Genomic DNA, 24181 nt, shown 5'->3' with positions numbered 1-24181 from the left:
TTGTTTTTTGTCACTTTGAATAATATTTCTGCTCATGTTAAAAACAAAATCAACTCTCTGTATAAATATATCAGGTGACCGTTAAGGCCCATGGGCCTCTTGTTTTATTTGATATTTATGAGAAAAACCTTGTCAAGGAACATAAATTTGCCTTGTTTTGGGTAAAAAATATCAATAATGGTTTTACACAGGAACTCTATTTTGCTATCTTTCTGTAACTGTCATCAGTATCATTCAAGTAATGGGTTTTTAAACGTACCGGTTTTACATTTCCTGTTCAGATTGAGTTCCGTGACTATCCGGTGGTACTGCGACACGCTGTTTCCATAGCCAGGCGACTACAGGACCCGCTCATTGAGTTTGCCCAGCTGTGTAATGTGGATGAGGACATTCTATGTCTCAAATACCACCCCATGCAGGTAAGTGGTTACATGTAGTAACTAACTTATCCTAAAACAGTTATTTTCAGTGGTTGCCATGAGTAACCATCCCATGTAAGCAGTATAACCTAAGGTTAGCAATTCAGTATACATGTTAACCAAGAGTTTCCAGTTCCTAGTTACCTGTCTCGTGTTAGTAGTTTCCTTTTAGTTACAAGGCTGGGAGAAGTGGTTACTTGAAGTAACTGAGGTAACCAGTGGATACATGTCATTACAGGTCATAGATCAGTACTTGGAGAAACCAGTTCAACTTAAGTTATAACTTGTAGTAACCATTATGTGGTAAGGTGTTGTCTCCAATAAGAATATTCAGAATGTTCGTTTTTGTATGAACTTAATTTCAAATTGAAATGCTATTTAAAGTAACAATAGATTATCGTAATATATTAATTCGTTCAATGAAGTTGCTTTACCTAAACTCAGTTATAAAAAAAGAAAGTTATGAAAAAAAATATGAAATAACTCGTTTAAAACTCCTTTGATTTCAGATATTTTGATTAATTTGGAATAGCTTCTGACTTGTATGGTGGAGTGATTTTCGGGCTGATGTTCGACTGCCCTCTGACATTATTCCATGGTTTTGTGTTGTAGGATCAGATTCCTAAAGATGATTTGTTAAATGCGCTGTCACTGGAGTTTGTGAACAGAGTCAATGAGGTTGGGGTGGACATCAACCGAGCCATCGCTAACAGTCACACGGCACCCCTTGTACAGTTTGTGTGTGGACTAGGACCTAGGAAGGCATCACAACTCCTCAAGGTATATACACCACAGTGCCTTCAGACAAAGTCGTTATTTACAAATTCAGTTTTGAGTTTGTTGTTTACAAAGGACTATGTATGGTTTGGGCCTGTTTTGGCCCCCAAATGCATCAAAATTCAAAACCTGTAAATGAACTTTGAAATGACGGTTTCTTTAATTTCGAATACTTCCCAAATACTATTATGAAAATATTTATCTATATTTCTAATTATTGTTGCCATGGTAACAAGTTCAAATTTGCATAAATTAGAAAAATTGAATATTCAGTGAATATTGTGATATTTTGCATAGGTTTTTTTCCTAGAAACTATAGAGCGCATGCTTGAACAAACTAAATATCAAAGGATAATGTGTAGGCACCTGTAATACAACTTTAGGAGAAATAGAAAGTTTGTTCAAGAGTGCGCTCTATGGTAGCTAAGAGAAAAACTAGGTGAAAACCTGTCAAAATTGACTGAATAATCAAATTTCAATAATTTATGCAAATACGACCTGAATACCATGGCAGCCAAAATTGAAAACAAAAATAAATGTTTACATGATAGTACAGGGGAAGTATTCAAAATTAAAGAAACAGTTGTTTGAAAGTTCTATTGCAGATTTATGATTTTGATGGATTTGGGGGCCAAAAAAGGCCCAAACCATACATAGTCCTTTAGTTGTTAATTAGTCGTTAAATATTTCAGTTGCTTGACCTTAAATATTGTTTTAAGTAAGGAATCCAAGGTTTATTTTCCAAACTAGCCTATTTTCAAGGCCATCTTATTTTCGAAACCATGCATATACAGCTTATGTTCAAACCTTTTAAACCATCAAACATATTATTGAAGTATTCAAAACCATTAATAGTCAAACATATTATGGAAGTATTCAAAACCATTAACAGTCAAACATATTATTGAAGTATTCAAAACCATTAATGGTCAAAAACTTGTCATTGGCACAAATTACATAACTGTAAATATTTTCATTTACAATCATATTTTTAGAACAAAATCTAGTTGATTAGCATGGTCTGCTATCTTGGAAAGACAGAAATGTTAAAGTTGACCTATTTTCGAAGCTGTATTACTTTGGAGATATATTTGACTGCAAGGAATCCCAGGATTGTTATTGAGAATTTAGGGTATTTGTAAATTGAGAATTTAGGGTATTTGTTAATTGAGAATTTAGGATATTTGTTAATTGTGAATTTAGGGTATTTGTTAATTGAGAATTTAGGGTATTTGTTAATTGAGAATTTAGGCTATTTGTTAATTGAGAATTTAGGCTATTTGTTAATTGAAAATTTAGGCTATTTGTTAATTGAGAATTTAGGATATTTGTTAATTGAGAATTTAGGGTATTTGTTAATTGAGAATTTAGGGTATTTGTTAATTGCAGGAATTTTATCTTAAGTGTATTGAGTAAAACGTGTGTAGTTAACTACTACAAGTATATCACTTTAATAGATACAACAAGATGGAGTCTATCAGCTGTACGTATGTACATACACTTTTTCAGCTGTTGATGCCACCGTGAGAAACAAAACCTTAAGTTTGCTGACTTATACAAATAATAATAATTTCTCAAGTAGTTGATGTATTAAGAAATTTCATGGTGAATATTTTCACTTAACTGCTTTTTAACAAGTAAATTTTTGAGAATGTGTTTACAAATAAGTTGTAATGTTGATGCATCAAGAAATTCAAATTGTAGATAGATGTACTTTCACACAGTCAAGATATTGGTGGATTGCAATATCAAAATCAAGTTTTAAGTATGATGCATTCACAAGATTTTGGTTGGTCCCTCTAGAAGTTCTTCTTTTCAAATTTCGGATTTTAATTGCTACATCAGTTTAAATTTCTGAATTTATTCAGTCAAATTTTCTATTTGCTACTTTTAAAAATTCCAGTTTTGATTGTGTTCCAAATTCAAGGGTTTCTATTGCTGCATTCACAGCCTTGAGTGTCAGCATCAGTGTAAAGATCTGTATAGATATATTCACTACATAGGTTACTGTCATAAATGTACCGTTTTGTTTGTTCCCTGTAGATTTTGAAGCAAGCCAACATTCGCCTAGAAAACAGGACACAGCTGGTGGAGGTGTGTCACATGGGGCCCAATGTCTTCATCAACTGTGCTGGCTTCATAAAGATTGACACCAGTAGTCTGGGCGATAGGTAATGATTGACAGTTCTAGGGGTGGAGCTTCATAAAGATAGACACCAGTAGTCTAGACGATAGGTAATGATTGACAGTTCTAGGGGTGGAGCTTAATCAAGATTGACACCAGTAGTCTGGGCGATAGGTAATGATTGGCAGTTCTAGGGGTGGAGCTTCATAAAGATAGACACCAGTAGTCTGGACGATAGGTAATGATTGACAGTTCTAGGGGTGGAGCTTAATCAAGATTGACACCAGTAATCTGGGCGATAGGTAATGATTGGCAGTTCTAGCGGTGGAGCTTCATAAAGATAGACACCATTAGTTTCGGTGATAGGTAATGATTGACAGTTTTAGGGGGGGTGGATCTTCATAAAGATAGACACCCAGTAGTTTGGGTGATAGGTAATGACGGACAGTTCTAGGGGTGGAGCTTCGTTTACATTGACACCAAGAGTCTCTGTAATAGGTAATGATGGACAGTTCTAGGGGTGGAGCTTCGTTTACATTGACACCAAGAGTCTCTGTAATAGGTAATGATGGACAGTTCTAGGGGTGGAGCTTCGTTTACATTGACACCAAGAGTCTCTGTAATAGGTAATGATGGACAGTTCTAGGGGTGGAGCTTCGTTTACATTGACACCAAGAGTCACTGTAATAAATAATGTTTGTCAGGTCTGTTTGACGAAGTTTAACAATGATATGCTGATCAAAACTTGTCTGTATCCTGATGTGTCAGAGGCAAGCTGTCGAAGGTGTGTTGTCGAATTGTTATCGATAAGTATAATTATGGAGATATATTGCATAATATTTGTTTTATAATTATATTTTCATTTTAAAAAAGTCTTATAGAAGCAATGACTCATCCATGCTTAAGAGTTGTTAGTGATATGATTCCTATCATATATACCTGTATTGCATTGATAATAAATCGGTTGTAAAATCCTTCATGATTGGCTACCTAATTGTATGATATGTGTATTTAGTTTCATGAGTTATAGTTGACCTGTGATTGGTTGATATGTATAGTTGACATGTGATTGGTTGATATTTATAGCACGGATGCATACATTGAAGTGTTGGATGGCTCGCGTGTCCATCCAGAGAACTACGAGTGGGCCAGAAAGATGGCTGTTGACGCGCTGGAGTATGACGATACGGCTGAGGATGCCAACCCCGCCGGAGCACTCGAGGAAATCCTGGAGTCTCCAGAGCGTCTGAAGGACCTCGATCTTGATGCATTTGCAGAAGAGCTTGAACGACAGGTTCGTGGCCAGAACACATGGGATATTTCAAACATAATCAAACATACCATAAAAAAACAGCAAAAAGAAGTAAAATGCAGATTTGCATGATCTGGTGTCAGTATTGAGTAAATGAATTGCTGTAAAATATTTGATATCAGTGATGAGAATGTTAAACAATTAGGACGATTTTTTACACATTAGAAAGTTTTAATTACAATTACAAAAAACAATTCTTAGGTCTATAAAGTTAAGTGTTGCCCCCATCATAAAAAGCAAATATATATATTAGCAATGAAATGTCAAGAACGTCAAATAATGAAACATTCGAGTCGTGAATTAAAAATATTTGTGATTTTTAATTTTCAGGGATATGGTGACAAACACATCACACTTTATGACATCAGGGCCGAGTTAAATCACCGGTACAAGGATCTGAGAACGCCCTACCGATCACCGTTAAACGAGGAGCGCTTCAACATGATTACCAAGGAAACACCAGAGACGTTCTATGTCGGTAAGTGATTGTGTGAAGTTCTTGATTTCTTGTGGTTATCTACTTTGTTTCTATCAATAAATTATATGACCTGATCTTAAAAATGTTTTGAAAATGTTTTAAATTGCTGAGAGATGTGTGTGTTCTGTATCTTCACATGTGAATTAAGTCCATCTTAACCTCTGCTGGGTGTTTGACCTCAGGAAACATCAGTCATATTGAGTAATTTCACGTTAATTTTTGTGTGTATCATGCACACAAAGTGTTCTTACTGCCTTTCAAGTTCAAATAAAATTCACTTATCCTTCTTTTCAAATTTGATATTTTTTTACATCCTTAAATGACCTTAGCTGTTAATAGGACGTTAAAAATATACAACCAAATAAACTTACTATCCCTAGGTAAACTGATTTTGACAACTGTGGCGGGAATTGCTCATCGACGACCCCGTGGAGACCAGTTGGACCAAGCAAACCCCGTCCGGGACCAGGAAACAGGGCTCTGGAAATGTCCCTTCTGTAACAAAGACGATTTCCCAGAACTGAGCGAGGTGAGCCTCACCAGATCATAGTATATGTACTTAGTGATAACCTACGGGGATTTTGATTCTGTCAGGAGAAATCCAAGGGAGCGAAGAAGACTAGAAGACATTGCCATGCCAAGGAGTGTAGGATAGGGAAATTCCACCCAAGGTTTTGAAAAATTTGAAAAACCTGAGGGTGGAATTTCTCTATCCTTCACCCCGGGAATGAAAGAGTATTTTTCTCTCATTCCAACTACCAGAATAAGCTCAGAAACCATTAAAATGCGTTTGGACTGGCAACCATATTGAAAAAATCCACTTTTCCCCTGAACTTTTTTGACGAAAACGAGACTGTCAGCGTGATTTAGCATACCCCAAAATTGCTAACAGAGTTTGCGCAGAAAAAATCATCTCATCTTTCTAAAGTGTACGGTAAATATATCGTAAAAAGTGTTTTGATTTCATCACATCACCTTTTCCATATCGTGGCATCAGAGTTTTCCAAATTTGTGATGTCGCCTCATTGTTGAGCCATTGTGATGTCACGTCACATGAAATGGGGTGTAACATAGAAATTTTCTACACCCTTTTCTTTCCCTGGACAGCCCTATCTTACACACACAGAAATGAGAGAAATATATATCTTGAGAATGTAGCCCTTGGATTTTGAAGATATCTTGTGGTTACTGTTACAAGATTTGATAAAAAAAAATTGTGCTATTCTAAATTCATGTCAAATATTTTTCATGCAAAATAACACAAGTCGGGAAGATAAGTTTGATGTTTAATTTCTGTATTTAAACCTCCTTCACTATTCCCCGATACAAGGTGTGGAGTCATTTTGACGCGGGAAGCTGTCCAGGCTCGGCTGTTGGTGTGAGAACTAGGCTGGACAATGGAGTGACCGGTTTCATCCACACCAAGAACATAAGTGACAAAATGGTCAAGAATCCGGAGGATCGAGTCAAAGTTGGAATGACTATTCATAGCCGTATCACAAAAATCGATATTGACCGCTTCCAGGTGGATCTAACATGTAAATCTTCAGACCTTATGGATAAAGATGGAAACTGGAAGTAAGTCTCGGTCACTTCAAATATGTTGGTCAGTTATAGCAAATTTGTACACACATTTTTGAGATGAAGAAAAGTTATAAAACTGAAATTTATGAAATGAAGCCATCAGTACACATTTATGACAAAAACATCATACAATATTTGTGATGTAAAATCTCCTATAGAATTGATGAAATTAAACTGTGAACAAGTATTTGTGAATGAAAGTTTATGGAGATTACAAATAAATTACCAAAAAATTAGAATTAAATATTGAAAAAAAAAAAAGGATCATGCTATAAAATCATATTTAATGAACTATATATAGAATGATATCGTAGATAATGGAAACTTCAGGTGATTTATGTGAATTTTTTTCCAGGCCACCTAAAGATCTGTACTACGACCAGGATCTAGAGAAGGAAAGTGCTGAAAAAGAGGAAGAGAAGCGCAAACAACAGGCGCGACAGAGTAGGTGTCTCTTGTCAAATAAAACTAAGGACAGAGAATTAACAGGCGTGACAGAGTAGGTGTCTCTTGTCAAATAAAACAAAGGCCAGAGAATTAACAGGCGCAACAGAGTAGGTGTCTCTTGTCAAATAAAATTAAGGCCAGAGAATTAACAGGCGTGACAGAGTAGGGGTCTCTTGTCAAATAAAAGGCCACCTAAAGATCTGTACTACGACCAGGATCTAGAGAAGGAAAGTGCTGAAAAAGAGGAAGAGAAGCGCAAACAACAGGCGCGACAGAGTAGGTGTCTCTTGTCAAATAAAATTAAGGCCAGAGAATTAACAGGCGTGACAGGAGAAGGAAAGTGCTGAAAAAGAGGAAGAGAAGCGCAAACAACAGGCGCGACAGAGTATGTGTCTCTTGTCAAATAAAACTAAGGCCGGAGAATTAACAGGGTCGACAGAGTAGGTGTCTCTTGTCAAATGAGAACTATATATAGAATGATATCGTAGATAATGGAAACTTCAGGTGATTTATGTGAATTTTTTTCCAGGCCACCTAAAGATCTGTACTACGACCAGGATCTAGAGAAGGAAAGTGCTGAAAAAGAGGAAGAGAAGCGCAAACAACAGGCGCGACAGAGTATGTGTCTCTTGTCAAATAAAACTAAGGCCGGAGAATTAACAGGGTCGACAGAGTAGGTGTCTCTTGTCAAATGAGAACTATATATAGAATGATATCGTAGATAATGGAAACTTCAGGTGATTTATGTGAATTTTTTTCCAGGCCCCCTAAAGATCTGTACTACGACCAGGATCTAGAGAAGGAAAGTGCTGAAAAAGAGGAAGAGAAGCGCAAACAACAGGCGCGACAGAGTATGTGTCTCTTGTCAAATAAAACTAAGGCCGGAGAATTAACAGGGTCGACAGAGTAGGTGTCTCTTGTCAAATGAAACGAAGGCCAGAGAATTAACAGGTTTGACAGAGTAGGTGTCTCTTGTCATATAAAACTAAGGCCAGAGAATTAACAGGCGTGGCAGAGTAGGTGTCTCTTGTCAAATAAAACAAAGGCCAGAGAATTAACAGGCGCAACAGAGTAGGTGTCTCTTGTCAAATAAAATTAAGGCCAGAGAATTAACAGGCGTGACAGGAGAAGGAAAGTGCTGAAAAAGAGGAAGAGAAGCGCAAACAACAGGCGCGACAGAGTAGGTGTCTCTTGGCAAATAAAACTAAGGCCAGAGAATTAACATGTGCGACAGAGTAGGTGTCTCTTGTCAAATAAAACGAAGGCCAGAGAATTAACAGGCGTGACAGAGGAGGGGTCTCTTGTCAAATAAAACAAAGGCCAGAGAATTAACAGGCGCGACAGAGTAGGTGTCTCTTGTCAAATAAAACAAAGGCCAGAGAATTAACAGGCGCGACAGAGTAGGTGTCTCTGGTCAAATAAAACTAAGGCCAGAGAATTAACAGGTTTGACAGAGTAGGTGTCTCTTGTCATATAAAACTAAGGCCAGAGAATTAACAGGCGAGACAGAGTAGGTGTCTCTTGTCAAATAAAACGAAGGCCAGAGAATTAACAGGTTCGACAGAGTAGGTGTCTCTTTTCAAATGAAACGAAGGCCAGAGAATTAACAGGTTTGACAGAGTAGGTGTCTCTTGTCATATAAAACTAAGGCCAGAGAATTAACAGGCGAGACAGAGTAGGTGTCTCTTGTCAAATAAAACGAAGGCCAGAGAATTAACAGGTGCGACAGAGTAGGTGTCTCTTGTCAAATAAAACTAAGGCCGGAGAATTAACAGGTTCGACAGAGTAGGTGTCTCTTGTCAAATGAAACGAAGGCCAGAGAATTAACAGGTTCGACAGAGTAGGTGTCTCTTGTCAAATGAAACGAAGGCCAGAGAATTAACAGGTTCGACAGAGTAGGTGTCTCTTGTCAAATAAAACTAAGGCCAGAGAATTAACAGGTTCGACAGAGAGGGTGTCTCTTGTCAAATAAAACTAAGGCCAGAGAATTAACAGGCGTGATAGAGTAGGTGTCTCTTGTCAAATAAAACTAAGGCCGGAGAATTAACAGGTTCGACAGAGTAGGTGTCTCTTGTCAAACAAAACTAAGGCCAGAGAATTAACAGGCGTGACAGAGTAGGGGTCTCTTGTCAAATAAAACGAAGGCCAGAGAATTAACAGGGGCGACAGAGTAGGTGTCTCTTGTCAAATAAAACAAAGGCCAGAGAATTAACAGGCGCAACAGAGTAGGTGTCTCTTGTCAAATAAAACGAAGGCCAGAGAATTAACAGGTGCAACAGAGTAGGTGTCTCTTGTCAAATAAAACGAAGGCCAGAGAATAAGGGTAGTATGCTCTTGTCAAATAAAACGAAGGCCAGAGAATAAGGGTAGTATGCTCTTGTCAAATAAAACGAAGGCCAGAGAATTAACAGGGGCGACAGAGTAGGTGTCTCTTGTCAAATAAAACAAAGGCCAGAGAATTAACAGGCGCAACAGAGTAGGTGTCTCTTGTCAAATAAAACGAAGGCCAGAGAATAAGGGTAGTATGCTCTTGTCAAATAAAACGAAGGCCAGAGAATAAGGGTAGTATGCTCTTGTCAAATAAAACGAAGGCCAGAGAATAAGGGTAGTATGCTCTTGTCAAATAAAACGAAGGCCAGAGAATTGACAGGTTCGACAGAGTAGGTGTCTCTTGTCAATTAAAACTAAGGCCAGAGAATTAACAGGCGGGACAGAGGAGGGGTCTCTTGTCAAATAAAACGAAGGCCAGAGAATTAACAGGGGCGACAGAGTAGGTGTCTCTTGTCAAATAAAACAAAGGCCAGAGAATTAACAGGCGCAACAGAGTAGGTGTCTCTTGTCAAATAAAACTAAGGCCGGAGAATTAACAGGTTCGACAGAGTAGGTGTCTCTTGTCAATTAAAACTAAGGCCAGAGAATTAACAGGCGGGACAGAGGAGGGGTCTCTTGTCAAATAAAACGAAGGCCAGAGAATAAGGGTAGTATGCTCTTGTCAAATAAAACGAAGGCCAGAGAATTAACAGGGGCGACAGAGTAGGTGTCTCTTGTCAAATAAAACGAAGGCCAGAGAATAAGGGTAGTATGAAACACCCATCCTTTTTGTTTGACACATCTGTTAAATATTGACTTTTTTTCTATTTTTTTTTGTGAATCCACAAGTATATGATTATATTTATAACAATATCTTTTATAGGAAAATGATAATTTCTGGAAATTGTAACTTTTAAGAAATAATTGAGGTGAAATTATACTGCTTTTACTTGCAGCATATACAAAGCGAGTTATTGCTCACCCGTCGTTCCATAACATCGGTTATAAGGAGTGCGAGAAGCTCCTCAGTGACATGGATCAAGGGGAGGCAATCATCAGACCTAGTAGCAAGGTAGTGAAATTCTATATATTGTCTCCCTAAGGTGGCTTTCGTGTTTCCCAGATGAAATATTACAGGTGACACATAAATTTTCCATTAAAAAAGAATGTACTAAGACAGAAAGTGGGCCACCGTAATAAGCAGAGCTCAAATTGTCAGAGTTAATAAATAAATAGTAATAAATCAAGTAAGTTTTTCTTTCTTACCTGTTCTAAATTTTGAAACATGTTCTAGAATATATGTGTGAATTGACCTTGTTTTATGTAGATATACTGCAAACTAGTAATAGTCAGCAATATGTACATGCCAGGGGTGAAGTGAACACTGAGATCACACTTCAGTGACCTCTTGAGATCACACTTCAGTGACCTCTTAAGATCACACTTCAGTGAACTCTTTAGATCACACTTCAGGGAACACTGAGATCACACATCAGTGACCTCTTGAGATCACACTTCAGTAAACTCTTGAGATCACACTTCAGTGACCTCTTTAGATCACACTTCAGTGAACTCTTGCGATCACACTTCAGTAAACTCTTGAGATCACACTTCAGTAAACTCTTGAGATCTCACTTCAGTGAACTCTTGAGATAGCACTTCAGTGAACTCTTGTGATCGCACTTTAATGAACTCTTGAGATCACACTTCAGTGACCTCTTGAGATCACACTTCATTGAACACTTGAGATCACACTTCAGTGACCTCTTAGGTCACACTTCAGTGAACTCTTGAGATCACACTTCAGTAAACTCTTGAGATCACACTTCAGTGACCTCTTGAGACCACACTTCACTGAACTCTTGAGATCACACTTCAGTGACCTCTTGAGACCACACTTCAGTGAACTCTTGAGATCACACTTCAGTGACCTCTTTAGATCACACTTCAGGGAACTTTTGAGATCACATTTTAGTGAACTCTTGAGATCACACTTCAGATATCTCTCTTCAGTGAATGCTCTGAGATCACACTTCAGTAAACTCTTGAGATCACACTTTAGTGAACTCTTGAGATCACACTTCAGTAAACTCTTGAGATCTCACTTCAGTGAACACTCTGAGATCGCACTTCAGTGAACTCCTGAGATCGCACTTCAATGAACTCTTGAGATCTCACTTCAGTAAATTCTGAGATCTCACGTCAATGAACACTGAGATCTCACGTCAATGAACACTGCTTTGTCTGTCCAGGGTTCAGATCATCTGACAGTGACATGGAAGGTTGGCGAGGGAGCCATGCAGCACATAGATGTGAAGGAGAGGGGCAAGGAAAATGCTTTCAGTCTGGGAACCACTCTCGTCATTGGTAATGAGGTAAGGAAACACGCCTGTTTTGTACATGGACAGACTCACTATATAATAGATAATAAAATAGAACCTGTCCAATTGTATATTTTCGATTGCCGCAGATATCTTGGTAAAACTTGATGTATAACTGCATCACCCAAGGGCGGAGTCTCGTACAATGTTACTAGTTTACCATGACCTTCACTTCAAGGTCAACGGTTAAAGAAGTGTTTAACTTTTGGTGAAATTGCTGCAACACACCCACTTTGTACAGACATACCCACTATGTACAGACACACCCAGTATATACAGCCACACCCACTATGTATAGGGACATACCCACTATGTACAGACATACCCACTATGTACAGAAATGCACCTATATGTACAGGGACATACCCACTATGTACAGACATACCCACTATGTACAGACTCACCCACTATGTACAGACACACCCACTATGTACAGAGACACACCCACTATGTACAGACACACCCACTATGTACAGACACACCCACTATGTACAGAGACACCCACTATGTACAGACACACCAACTATGTACAGACACACCCACTATGTACAGAGACATACCCACTATGTACAGACACACCCACTATGTCTAGTCACACCCACTATGTACAGGGACATACCCACTATGTACAGACATACCCAATATGTACAGACTCACCCACTATGTACAGACACACCAACTATGTACATACACACCCACTATGTACAGACACGCCCACTATGTACAGAGATGCACCCACTATGTACAGGGACATACCCACTATGTACAGACACCCCCACTATGTACAGAGATGCACCCACTATGTACAGGGACATACCCACTATGTACAGACATACCCAATATGTACAGACTCACCCACTATGTACAGACACACCCACTATGTACATACACACCCACTATGTACAGACACACCAACTATGTACAGACACACCCACTATGTACAGACACACCAACTATGTACAGAGACATACCCACTATGTACAGACACACCCACTATGTACAGAAATGCACCTATATGTACAGGGACATACCCACTATGTCTAGTCACACCCACTATGTACAGACACACCCACTATGTACAGAGATGCACCCACTATGCACAGACTCACCCACAATGTACAGACACACCCAGTATATACAGTCCCACCCCCTATGAACAGGGACATACCCACTGTGTACAGACACACCCACTCTGTACAGACTCACCCACTATGTACAAAGACATACCCACTATGTACAGACACACCCACTATGTACAGGGACACACCCACTATGTACAGAGACATACCCACCATGTACAGACATACCCACTATGTACAGACACACCCAGTATATACAGTCACACCCACTATGAACAGGGACATACCCACTATGTACAGACACACCCACTATGTACAGACATACCCACTATGTACAGACATACCCACTATGTACAGACACACCCACTATGTACAGACACACCCACTATGTACAGAGACACCCACTATGTACAGACACACCCACTATGTACAGACACACCCACTATGTACAGAGACACCCACTATGTACAGACACACCAACTATGTACAGACACACCCACTATGTACAGAGACATACCCACTATGTACAGACACACCCACTATGTCTAGTCACACCCACTATGTACAGGGACATACCCACTATGTACAGACACACCCACTATGTACAGAGACACACCCACTATGTACAGACACACCCACTATGTACATACACACCCACTATGTACAGACACACCCACTATGTACAGAGACACACCCACTATGTACAGACACACCCACTATGTACAGACACACCCACTATGTACAGACACACCCACTATGTACAGACACACCCACTATGTACAGACACACCCACTATGTACAGACATGCACCCACTATGTACAGGGACATACCCACTATGTACAGACATACCCACTATGGACAGAAATGCACCTATATGTACAGGGACATACCCACCCTCTATGTACAGACACACCCACTATATACAGGGACAGACCCACTATGTACAGACACACTCACTATGTACAGACACACCCACTATCTACAGGGACACACCCACTATGTACAGGGACATGCCCACTATGTACAGAGACACACCCACTATGTACATACACACCCACTATGTCTAGTCACACCCACTATGTACAGACATACACACTATGTACAGACTCACCCACTATGTACAGACACACCCACTATGTACATACACACCCACTATGTACAGAGACACCCACTATGTACAGGGACATACCCACTATGTACAGAGACACACCCACTATGTACAGATACATTGGCTATTCATACAACCACACCAACTATGGAAACAGACACACTATAATGTACACCAAAGATTTTCCCTTAAAAGAAATTCAATTTGGCTTGATAAAAACTATCCCTCATGTTGGGGTTCTTTTTTAACATTTTTCAGGAGTTTGAAGATCTTGACGAAATTCTCGCCCGTCATATCCAACCAATGGCAGCCCTTGCCAGGGACATCATGAACTTTAAGTACCACAAGGAGTTTGAGAGTGGGAAACGTGAAACCTTAGATAAAATTCTGTTAGAGGAGAAAAAAAAGGGTCCTTCAAGGTAAGATTAGGGTACTTCTTCCCTCTGTCATGTGACCCTCCCTGGCTAAGGTAAGGGTACCTCTTCCCTCTGTCATGTGACATTCCCTGGCTAAGGTTAGGGTACCTCTTCCCTCTGTCATGTGACATTCCCTGGCTAAGGTTAGAGTACCTCTTCCCTCTGTCATGTGACATTCCCTGGCCTTCCAAGGTAAAGTTAGGGTACCTTTTCCCTCTGTCATGTGACATTCCCTGGCCTTCCAAGGTAAAGTTAGCGTACCTTTCCCCTCTGTCATGTGACATTCCCTGGCTAAGGTTAGGGTACCTTTTCCCTCTGTCATGTGACATTCCCTGGCCTTCCAAGGTAAGGTTAGGGTACCTTTCCCCTCTGTCATGTGACATTCCCTGGCCTTCCAAGGTAAGGTTAGGGTACCTTTTCCCTCTGTCATGTGACATTCCCTGGCCTTCCAAGGTAAGGTTAGGGTACCTTTTCCCTCTGTCATGTGACATTCCCTGGCCTTCCAAGGTAAGGTTAGGGTACCTTTTCCCTCTGTCATGTGACATTCCCTGGCCTTCCAAGGTAAGGTTAGGGTACCTTTTCCCTCTGTCATGTGACATTCCCTGGCCTTCCAAGGTAAGGTTAGGGTACCTTTTCCCTCTGTCATGTGACATTCCCTGGCCTTCCAAGGTAAGGTTAGGGTACCTTTTCCCTCTGTCATGTGACATTCCCTGGCCTTCCAAGGTAAGGTTAGGGTACCTTTTCCCTCTGTCATGTGACATTCCCTGGCCTTCCAAGGTAAGGTTAGGGTACCTTTTCCCTCTGTCATGTGACATTCCCTGGCCTTCCAAGGTAAGGTTAGGGTACCTTTTCCCTCTGTCATGTGACATTCCCTGGCCTTCCAAGGTAAGGTTAGGGTACCTTTTCCCTCTGTCATGTGACATTCCCTGGCCTTCCAAGGTAAGGTTAGGGTACCTTTTCCCTCTGTCATGTGACATTCCCTGGCCTTCCAAGGTAAGGTTAGGGTACCTTTTCCCTCTGTCATGTGACATTCCCTGGCCTTCCAAGGTAAGGTTAGGGTACCTTTTCCCTCTGTCATGTGACATTCCCTGGCCTTCCAAGGTAAGGTTAGGGTACCTTTTCCCTCTGTCATGTGACATTCCCTGGCCTTCCAAGGTAAGGTTAGGGTACCTTTTCCCTCTGTCATGTGACATTCCCTGGCCTTCCAAGGTAAGGTTAGGGTACCTTTTCCCTCTGTCATGTGACATTCCCTGGCCTTCCAAGGTAAGGTTAGGGTACCTTTTCCCTCTGTCATGTGACATTCCCTGGCCTTCCAAGGTAAGGTTAGGGTACCTTTTCCCTCTGTCATGTGACATTCCCTGGCCTTCCAAGGTAAGGTTAGGGTACCTTTTCCCTCTGTCATGTGACATTCCCTGGCCTTCCAAGGTAAGGTTAGGGTACCTTTTCCCTCTGTCATGTGACATTCCCTGGCCTTCCAAGGTAAGGTTAGGGTACCTTTTCCCTCTGTCATGTGACATTCCCTGGCCTTCCAAGGTAAGGTTAGGGTACCTTTTCCCTCTGTCATGTGACATTCCCTGGCCTTCCAAGGTAAGGTTAGGGTACCTTTTCCCTCTGTCATGTGACATTCCCTGGCCTTCCAAGGTAAGGTTAGGGTACCTTTCCCCTCTGTCATGTGACATTCCCTGGCCTTCCAAGGTAAGGTTAGGGTACCTTTTCCCTCTGTCATGTGACATTCCCTGGCCTTCCAAGGTAAGGTTAGGGTACCTTTTCCCTCTGTCATGTGACATTCCCTGGCCTTCCAAGGTAAGGTTAGGGTACCTTTTCCCTCTGTCATGTGACATTCCCTGGCCTTCCAAGGTAAGGTTAGGGTACCTTTTCCCTCTGTCATGTGACATTCCCTGGCCTTCCAAGGTAAGGTTAGGGTACCTTTTCCCTCTGTCATGTGACATTCCCTGGCCTTCCAAGGTAAGGTTAGGGTACCTTTTCCCTCTGTCATGTGACATTCCCTGGCCTTCCAAGGTAAGGTTAGGGTACCTTTTCCCTCTGTCATGTGACATTCCCTGGCCTTCCAAGGTAAGGTTAGGGTACCTTTTCCCTCTGTCATGTGACATTCCCTGGCCTTCCAAGGTAAGGTTAGGGTACCTTTTCCCTCTGTCATGTGACATTCCCTGGCCTTCCAAGGTAAGGTTAGGGTACCTTTTCCCTCTGTCATGTGACATTCCCTGGCCTTCCAAGGTAAGGTTAGGGTACAGTTTCCTTCTGTCATGTGACATTCCCTGGCCTTCCAAGGTAAGGTTAGGGTACAGTTTCCTTCTGTCATGTGACATTCCCTGGCCTTCCAAGGTAAGGTTAGGGTACCTTTTCCCTCTGTCATGTGACATTCCCTGGCCTTCCAAGGTAAGGTTAGGGTACAGTTTCCTTCTGTCAGGAGACATTCCCTGGCCTTCCAAGGTAAGGTTAGGGTACAGTTTCCTTCTGTCATGTGACATTCCCTGGCCTGTAAAAACATCATTCATTCAATCTATTTGAGAACTTGTGTCATGTGACATTCCCTGGCCTTCCAAGGTAAGGTTAGGGTACCTTTTCCCTCTGTCATGTGACATTCCCTGGCCTGTAAAAACATCATTCATTCAATCTATTTGAGAACTTGTCTGAGGAGGAAAAAGGATAATAAAAATGCATTCAAATTGAGGTCATAGCCAATTTTTCTGTAAATGAACACAAACCTTGAAGCAAAAATATCCCCTTTAACATTTGGATCTAGTGGGAATCATCTTCCTTATTACACAGATTTATACAGATCATTATTATTGGTTTATTCTTGGTTCCAGGATTCCTTATTACCTGAGCCTGTCTAAACAGTACCCTGGAAAGTATACCATATCCTACATGCCACGTACGAAGGCTCGCCATGAGTTTATAACCCTGTTGCCAGATGGACTGCGATACCGACAGCAAACTTTCCATTCCCTGAATTCACTGATTCGCTGGTTTAAGGAACATTTCAGAGACCCAATACCAGGTAGGTCGTGGACACTTGGGACACAGTAATAACTTGTTGTCCAATCCTTTTGAATCATTGGATCAATAAAATAGGCTTAAACTTAACATAGGAACACGTCTTTCTGTGTATCAAGTTCTGGCATGACTTAATGTATTAGAGATGAACATGTCTGGTTTTTTGTGTGATTTTCAAAACAAATGTGGAGGACAAATTGATCCATGGTCATTTTTTGGCGGGATATATCATTTCAATTTTAGAACAGAATAATATGGTTATCCCAGTTTGAAAAGAAAAAAACACATAAGAATTTAAAGAACTTAAAAAGAATTTCATTGATAAATCCAGACAATGATTCGTATTTTTCAAAACAAATATTACTCAAGTTTTTCCATAAAAGATCATTTTACATGTATTTTTATAAAACATCATCAGAGTCTGTTATAGTGATTCTAAGTCACAGCTGCGAATTAATTAGTTTAAAATTGTGAAGATTAATCATAAGCTCACCACACTGATCTGTAGTAAGTTGTGTCGGCTTTATTTATAAAAATGGTATTCTACTGGGGCCTCACAGGGGTAATTTATGGAAGGTATTGTAGTGTATCTGACAGAAAACTTTATTTATCCCCCAGGTACCCCTGCTAGTGCTCGAACCCCCATGGTGTCATCCAACTACGCCACACCAAGTATCAACCTGCAAGGTAAGTGTTCTCCCACACTGATAACAGAACTTTGGCTGAGCGTTTTCTAGGGAATAATTTTCCCAACAGTTTCGGATTAGGATTGTTTGTGTTTTACGTCCTATAAACACCTATGGTAAATAAAGGACAAGCCCAGTTTTGGTGGTGGAGGAAAACTGGAGTACCCAGAGAAAAAACACCGACCTGTGGCCAGTACCCAACAGTTTCGGAGTAAAGAGAACTACTCGGTCCCACTGTTTGATTGTAGGAGGCCACTGATGTAGGGACCCTTGTCTGTCACTCTTAATTTCTGTTCAATAACGGTCCTAAAATTGGTCTGATTTCAACACAAGGTATGCACATACATAATGGTATTTAAGTGTCGGACTACTTTCTATCACTAACTTGATATGTGCAAATTTACACCTAATTAATGATGCTACTTAATTCTGATTGGTTAATTGGATTTCATGCAATAAATGCTCTCTAATAAATCTCGGCTATGGATCAAAGCCACAGCGTTGTCCATAAACACAATGCTATTGACTGATATTTATCTTCAGGTGTGGATGCTGCTACCATCCAGAGAGCCGCCGCAGGATTGCCTAGCAATATCTACAATACGCTCGCCCAGGTGGCAGGCGCGGCCACGCCTCGTATCCCACGAACCACGCCGGGTGCCACTCCACAGTTCGGCTCTGCCCTGCATGGCGCAGGATTCAATATAGTCAGTACCCTTTACCTTAACCAAATGGCGTTTTATATCACTCCGATATTTACATATCACATGGTGAATTTGACTGTACTAAGTGTATGATCACATGTTGAATTTGACTACTAAATGTATGATCACGTAGTGAATTTGACTACTAAATGTATGATCACGTAGTGAATTATGATCACATAATGAATTTGACTGTACTAGATGTATGATCACATGGTGAATTTGACTACTTAATGTATGATCACATAGTGAATTATGATCACATAGTGAAGTTGACTGTACTAAATGTCTGCTCACATGGTGAATTTGACTGTTCTAAATGTATGATCACATAGTGAAGTTGACTGTACTGAGTGTATGATCACATGGTGAATTTAACTGTACTAAATGTATGATCACGTAGTGAATTATGATCACATAGTGAAGTTGACTGTACTGAGTGTATGATCACATGGGGAATTTGACTACTAAATGTATGATCACATGGTGAGTTTGACTGTACTAAGTGTATGATCCAATGGTGAATTTGACTGTACTAAATTTATGATCACATGGTGAATTTAACTGTACTAAATGTATGATCACGTAGTGAATTTGACTACTAAGTGTTTAATCACATGGTGAATTTGATTACTTAATGTATGATCACATAGGGAATTTGACTGTACTAAATGTATAATCACATAGTGAATTTGTCTGTACTAAGTGTATGATCCAATGGTGAATTTGACTGTACTAGATGTATGATCACATGGTTAATTTGACTGTACTAAGTGTGTGATCACATGGTGAATTTGATTACTTAATGTATGATCACATAGGGAATTTGACTGTACTAAATTTATGATCACATGGTGAATTTGACTGTTCTAAATGTATGATCATATAGTGAATTTGACTACTAAATGTATGATCACATATTGAATTTGACTACTAAATGTATGATCACATGGTGAGTTTGACTGTACTAAGTGTGTGATCACATGGTGAATTTAACTGTACTAAATGTATGATCACGTAGTGAATTATGATCACATAATGAATTTGACTGTACTAGATGTATGATCACATGGTGAATTTGACTTTACTAAGTGTATGATCACATTGTGAATTTGACTGTACTAGATGTATGATCACATGGTTAATTTGACTACTAAATGTATGATCACATAGTGAATTTGACTACTAAATGTATGATGCAATAGTGCAGCAGTAGATCTTTATATCTGTGACATGAACAATTATATTTATTTATAAATCAAAATTAAGTTGAAATATAAAAACATTGAATTAGTGAAAATTGAAATTTATTCCATTAAATTCTGAAAAATTAAGATTAAGGGATGTAAGAGAATATAACCGTGATTGATTGATTAATACTTTTAAAAATACGCCTTGGAACCTAAGTGTTTGAATAATGGGGAATAACTATACCAGCAAGCATCTTTACTGGCGATATATTATGTAAGGAAAACATAACAAGCTGGTCAAAAACGAAGCTACATACTGGTCGGTAGATTGATTGTTTGACTTGGGAGATATTGATAAAAAAAATGAAGTCTCCAAAAGATTGATCTCATCAACAAAGACAATAAACAGCTGACGACAACGTCCCGTGTTAAAGTTTGAAGACATTGATAATGCAGGCTTGTGGCAGGCAACTAATGAGTGTGGTTTTTGTTTTTCACAAAAAAAAATACTATAATGCCTAATAGACCAGGGAAGAATTGGTTTGTCAACACTTTATTATGATAACTTGACAAAATGCCATTCTCTGATTTCAGCCCCTGGGAACTACACCTCTTATGACCCCCATGATGACCCCACAACACCACATAACTACTCCACAAGTGCTCAACACGCCCTCCTACCAGCCAACACCCCGTGCTGCAGTCACGCCTGTGTGGCCAGGTGCTACTCCTCGGGCTACTCCCCGCAGTATGGGAACACCATCGCATCCTTCCCAGCAGTCACAGAGGCCCGCACCTAGCTCCACGCAAGAGTGGGCTAAACCAGGAACCGATTGGGCCAAGGCTGCGGCCATGTGGGCCAAGGGACGACAAAAACCCAGCACACCCCGCTCAGGACAGAGTCCAGCGGTACGAGCCAGTCCAATGGAACAGGGCGACTCCACACCTCTCATTGACGAGCGATGAGGCAGCAAAAGTTGATACTTCAGTGTATGTGAAACTGCTTATGCAGTGGTGCAAATTTTGTACCAAACTGGAAAGTTGTATAAGGCTTAAGGTTGGTTTAATATGTGTGGGAGCTACCAGCCTAGCTAGAAGGGTCAGAATCAGGAAAAAAAGGACAAGACCAGAAAAAATATCTTCGAAAAATTTGTGTCAGTTTTGTGGCAAATTCTTCAGATGAATATTTTCTGTTATGCCACAATATGTTCAAAATGAGAAAATGTTCCTATCATTGGACATCAGACAAAATGTGGGAAAGTTTTGGCTGGATTCCGGTTAGATAGTTGGCTCAAAACAGACAATGTGAGTTACGCCTGAAGACATTTGGACCTATCTCGCATGAGCTTGGACTTAGTAAACTCAAATATTTTTCAAATATTTTTGTTAGTGATTTTAATCACATCCTCACTTATATAAAGTAATATGGTCTTGTTGGATGCTCAGGTTAAAAGACCTTGAGCGAAAATGGTAAAATCACACAGGATTTCTTCTGAATAACTACACACAAATGACTTAATATACCATTCAGGAAGAACTCGGACAATGCGTAGATTTTGTCAGAGGAAGGATTTCAGCATCCTCAATATCCAGGGGTTACGCTCACTTTCGCTCTCTACACCCCTGGAATATGTCATTGCAAAATTGAAGGCACGAAGATAACTGTTTGATTGGTCTCAGAAAAAAAAAAAACTAACCAATCGCTAGGCTGATACATGTCCTTTGAAGATTACAAAGCAGAGACGCCCGACTTCAAAGCCTGTCAATTTTTACCGTTACACGGCCGCGAGATTCTTTTGATGTACATCAAAGGATCGAACTAGTCTTCTTGTCTCAACAAGGTGGCGTACATCGAGCCTTCAATTTTGCCATGACATTATTCCAGGGGTGTAGAGAGTGAAAGTAAGCATAACCCCTGGATATTGAGGATGAATTAAGCGTAACCCCTGGATATTGAGGATGGGATTTCAGTTGTGTTTCAAATATTGAAAGCATTTTTAGAAAGATGGCGATTTTGGTGGCGATATATGAAGTGCTTCTGTAAGCTGATGTGTTGTTTTTTCACGGTACTCAGTTTGTAGACCATTTTAATTTAAGACTACAAAAGATATTCATGGACTCAATATTGAAAGGGAAATCTTTGTTTTGAATCAGTTTGATACATTTTAACATGTATTTAACAAAAAGGATAAATTCTTTCAAAAATAGACACGGTTTTGATACAATTTGCGAAAAAAATCTGGTCTACAATAAGTGTTCATGTTCAGTCTTAACCATTACATATCTCCGTTGGTCATCAATTATCCTGTTTCTGTATAGATTCATCTCATCTGCTCATGTATTCTACAGCTTGTTACATTGTATATGACCTGCCTTAAATGATTAATACAATTATGAGGAAGTTTGGATAGATAGAATATTGTTTCTGACCTTTGGAGAGAAAACTTGTTACTTTACAGAACTGTTTTGATCATGGGCCGATTGTCATTGATTCTTCGCTCATTGTTGACACAGCATCTGATTATGATGTCACAGTTGAAAAAAGTCATTTCACCTGCAACATCACGATCCAATGAATCATTAAACTAAAATATATTGACAATCTTCTATGATGCAGATATATCTGTAAAACATGTATGTACCCATCATTTTTTCTTTTCAGTATTAAGTACAGCATCAAAATCGAAATATTTAAAATAGGTAATGCAGTTATTTCAGACATTTAAAATCATTTCATTAATTTAAATTTTAAAATATTGTACAAGTTAACAATTGCTAAATTAACAATACTGTAATTAAGTGCTAAATAAATATTCTCCCGTATCATTTCTTTCTTGATATTAAAGTTGTTTACATTGGCAAAAGTACATATTGTATTTGGGTTCGTATTTGGGTTCTGTTTAAATGGTGCAGCTGTCAGATTTGTGCTCATTTTGAATTATTTACCTATTTTTGTGCTTCTGAATGTGACAGAAATGTACAGCTTTGAACTACAGTGAAACAATTATAATGAGATCTCAGATGTAGGTTTGGTAGAAGGGAGAAGAAGCGCTTAGTGAAACAATTATAATGAGATCTCAGATGTAGGTTTGGTAGAAGGGAGAAGAAGCGCTTGTTGTACTAAGTAAGAGATCACAAACTGAAGTGTTATACTTTAAGTGGACATCCTGATGTAGCCGTGGTGGAATTGTACAGTGGAATGTATGTGTGGTGAAAATGCGTTGTATGAATCGTGAACTTTAGCGAGCGTAAAATGTGTCTTTATGTGAGTGAAAGAGTATTTCTGAAAGAACGATTGAAAAATGTATTTGAATCATTAATTTTGAGGAGATTGTAAAAGTGAGAAGGTTTATTTATTGCACAGGGAGTCTGTTATATACAGGGAGTCTGGTATACACAGGGAATCTGGTATACACAGGTAGTCTGTTATATACAGGGAGTCTGTTATACACAGGTAGTCTGTTATACACAGGTAGTCTGTTATACACAGGGAGTCTGTTATATACAGGGAGTCTGTTATACACAGGGAGTCTGTTATATAAAGTAGGAGGAATGTTGGACATCATTAATGCATAGATTGTTCAGTTTGTTTTAGACATCTTTTTCAAGAGTATTTATAATTTTTGGTAGCATTTTTTTCTACTAGATTTGAGAGGACAACACAATCCAAGTAAGAAATTGGGTTAGATTTTTTCAAAATAAATCTAACTGGCATTGCTGAAATGTTGAAGCTGAACCTTGGGAAACTCTTGCCCTTTTAATACTAGTTCAATCCCTATTTGTCTCCAGTTAATATCGCCCTAACATCATGTTGCATTCTAATATTCCCTGTCTCTCAGAATTGTCCTCGTTATGGAGGCAGAAAACGGCAACAGTTCAACTGTGGTGGAGTATTGCTGGTGTACAGTATCAGTTTTTCCAATCCAGTGACTTTTTATAACCAACTTTACAGATTGGTGTGAAAGTTCTTGGTTAAGTAATGTTGGTGTCGAGTGTACATATGGGAAAAGAGAAATTCACCAATGCATGTATCTCATAATATACGATAGCAATGTTAGGAGTACTGTTTTCTTGACAGAGATTTAAGCGATATATTTATTGAAATGTCTTGAAGACATTTTAGTTGCTTACTTTATTGAGGTTTGT

General features: G+C 39.4%; 1 protein-coding gene across 1 annotated transcript in view; it reads left to right on the top strand.

Annotated features, from left to right (window-relative positions):
* LOC110460938 (transcription elongation factor SPT6-like) overlaps window positions 1-21688 on the top strand; it is a 51120-nt gene extending 29432 nt beyond the window's left edge. Inside the window, exons 22-38 of the mRNA XM_021514167.1 lie at window positions 282-419; window positions 1032-1199; window positions 3240-3367; window positions 4408-4615; window positions 4964-5111; window positions 5492-5640; window positions 6442-6689; window positions 7051-7194; window positions 7672-7815; window positions 7905-7993; window positions 10409-10524; window positions 11705-11827; window positions 14280-14440; window positions 17269-17459; window positions 18074-18142; window positions 18685-18848; window positions 20630-21688. Of these exons, the coding sequence (XP_021369842.1) occupies window positions 282-419; window positions 1032-1199; window positions 3240-3367; window positions 4408-4615; window positions 4964-5111; window positions 5492-5640; window positions 6442-6689; window positions 7051-7194; window positions 7672-7815; window positions 7905-7993; window positions 10409-10524; window positions 11705-11827; window positions 14280-14440; window positions 17269-17459; window positions 18074-18142; window positions 18685-18848; window positions 20630-21001 (2760 nt within the window). The 3' untranslated portion in view covers window positions 21002-21688. The remainder of the gene's footprint in view (window positions 1-281; window positions 420-1031; window positions 1200-3239; window positions 3368-4407; window positions 4616-4963; window positions 5112-5491; window positions 5641-6441; window positions 6690-7050; window positions 7195-7671; window positions 7816-7904; window positions 7994-10408; window positions 10525-11704; window positions 11828-14279; window positions 14441-17268; window positions 17460-18073; window positions 18143-18684; window positions 18849-20629) is intronic.
* The last annotated feature ends 2493 nt before the right edge of the window (window positions 21689-24181 follow it).

The sequence above is a fragment of the Mizuhopecten yessoensis genome, unplaced genomic scaffold (genome assembly GCF_002113885.1).
Source record: "Mizuhopecten yessoensis strain PY_sf001 unplaced genomic scaffold, ASM211388v2 scaffold10523, whole genome shotgun sequence".
Lineage (NCBI taxonomy): Eukaryota > Metazoa > Mollusca > Bivalvia > Pectinida > Pectinidae > Mizuhopecten > Mizuhopecten yessoensis.
This window is presented reverse-complemented; position numbering and strand designations above follow the sequence as displayed.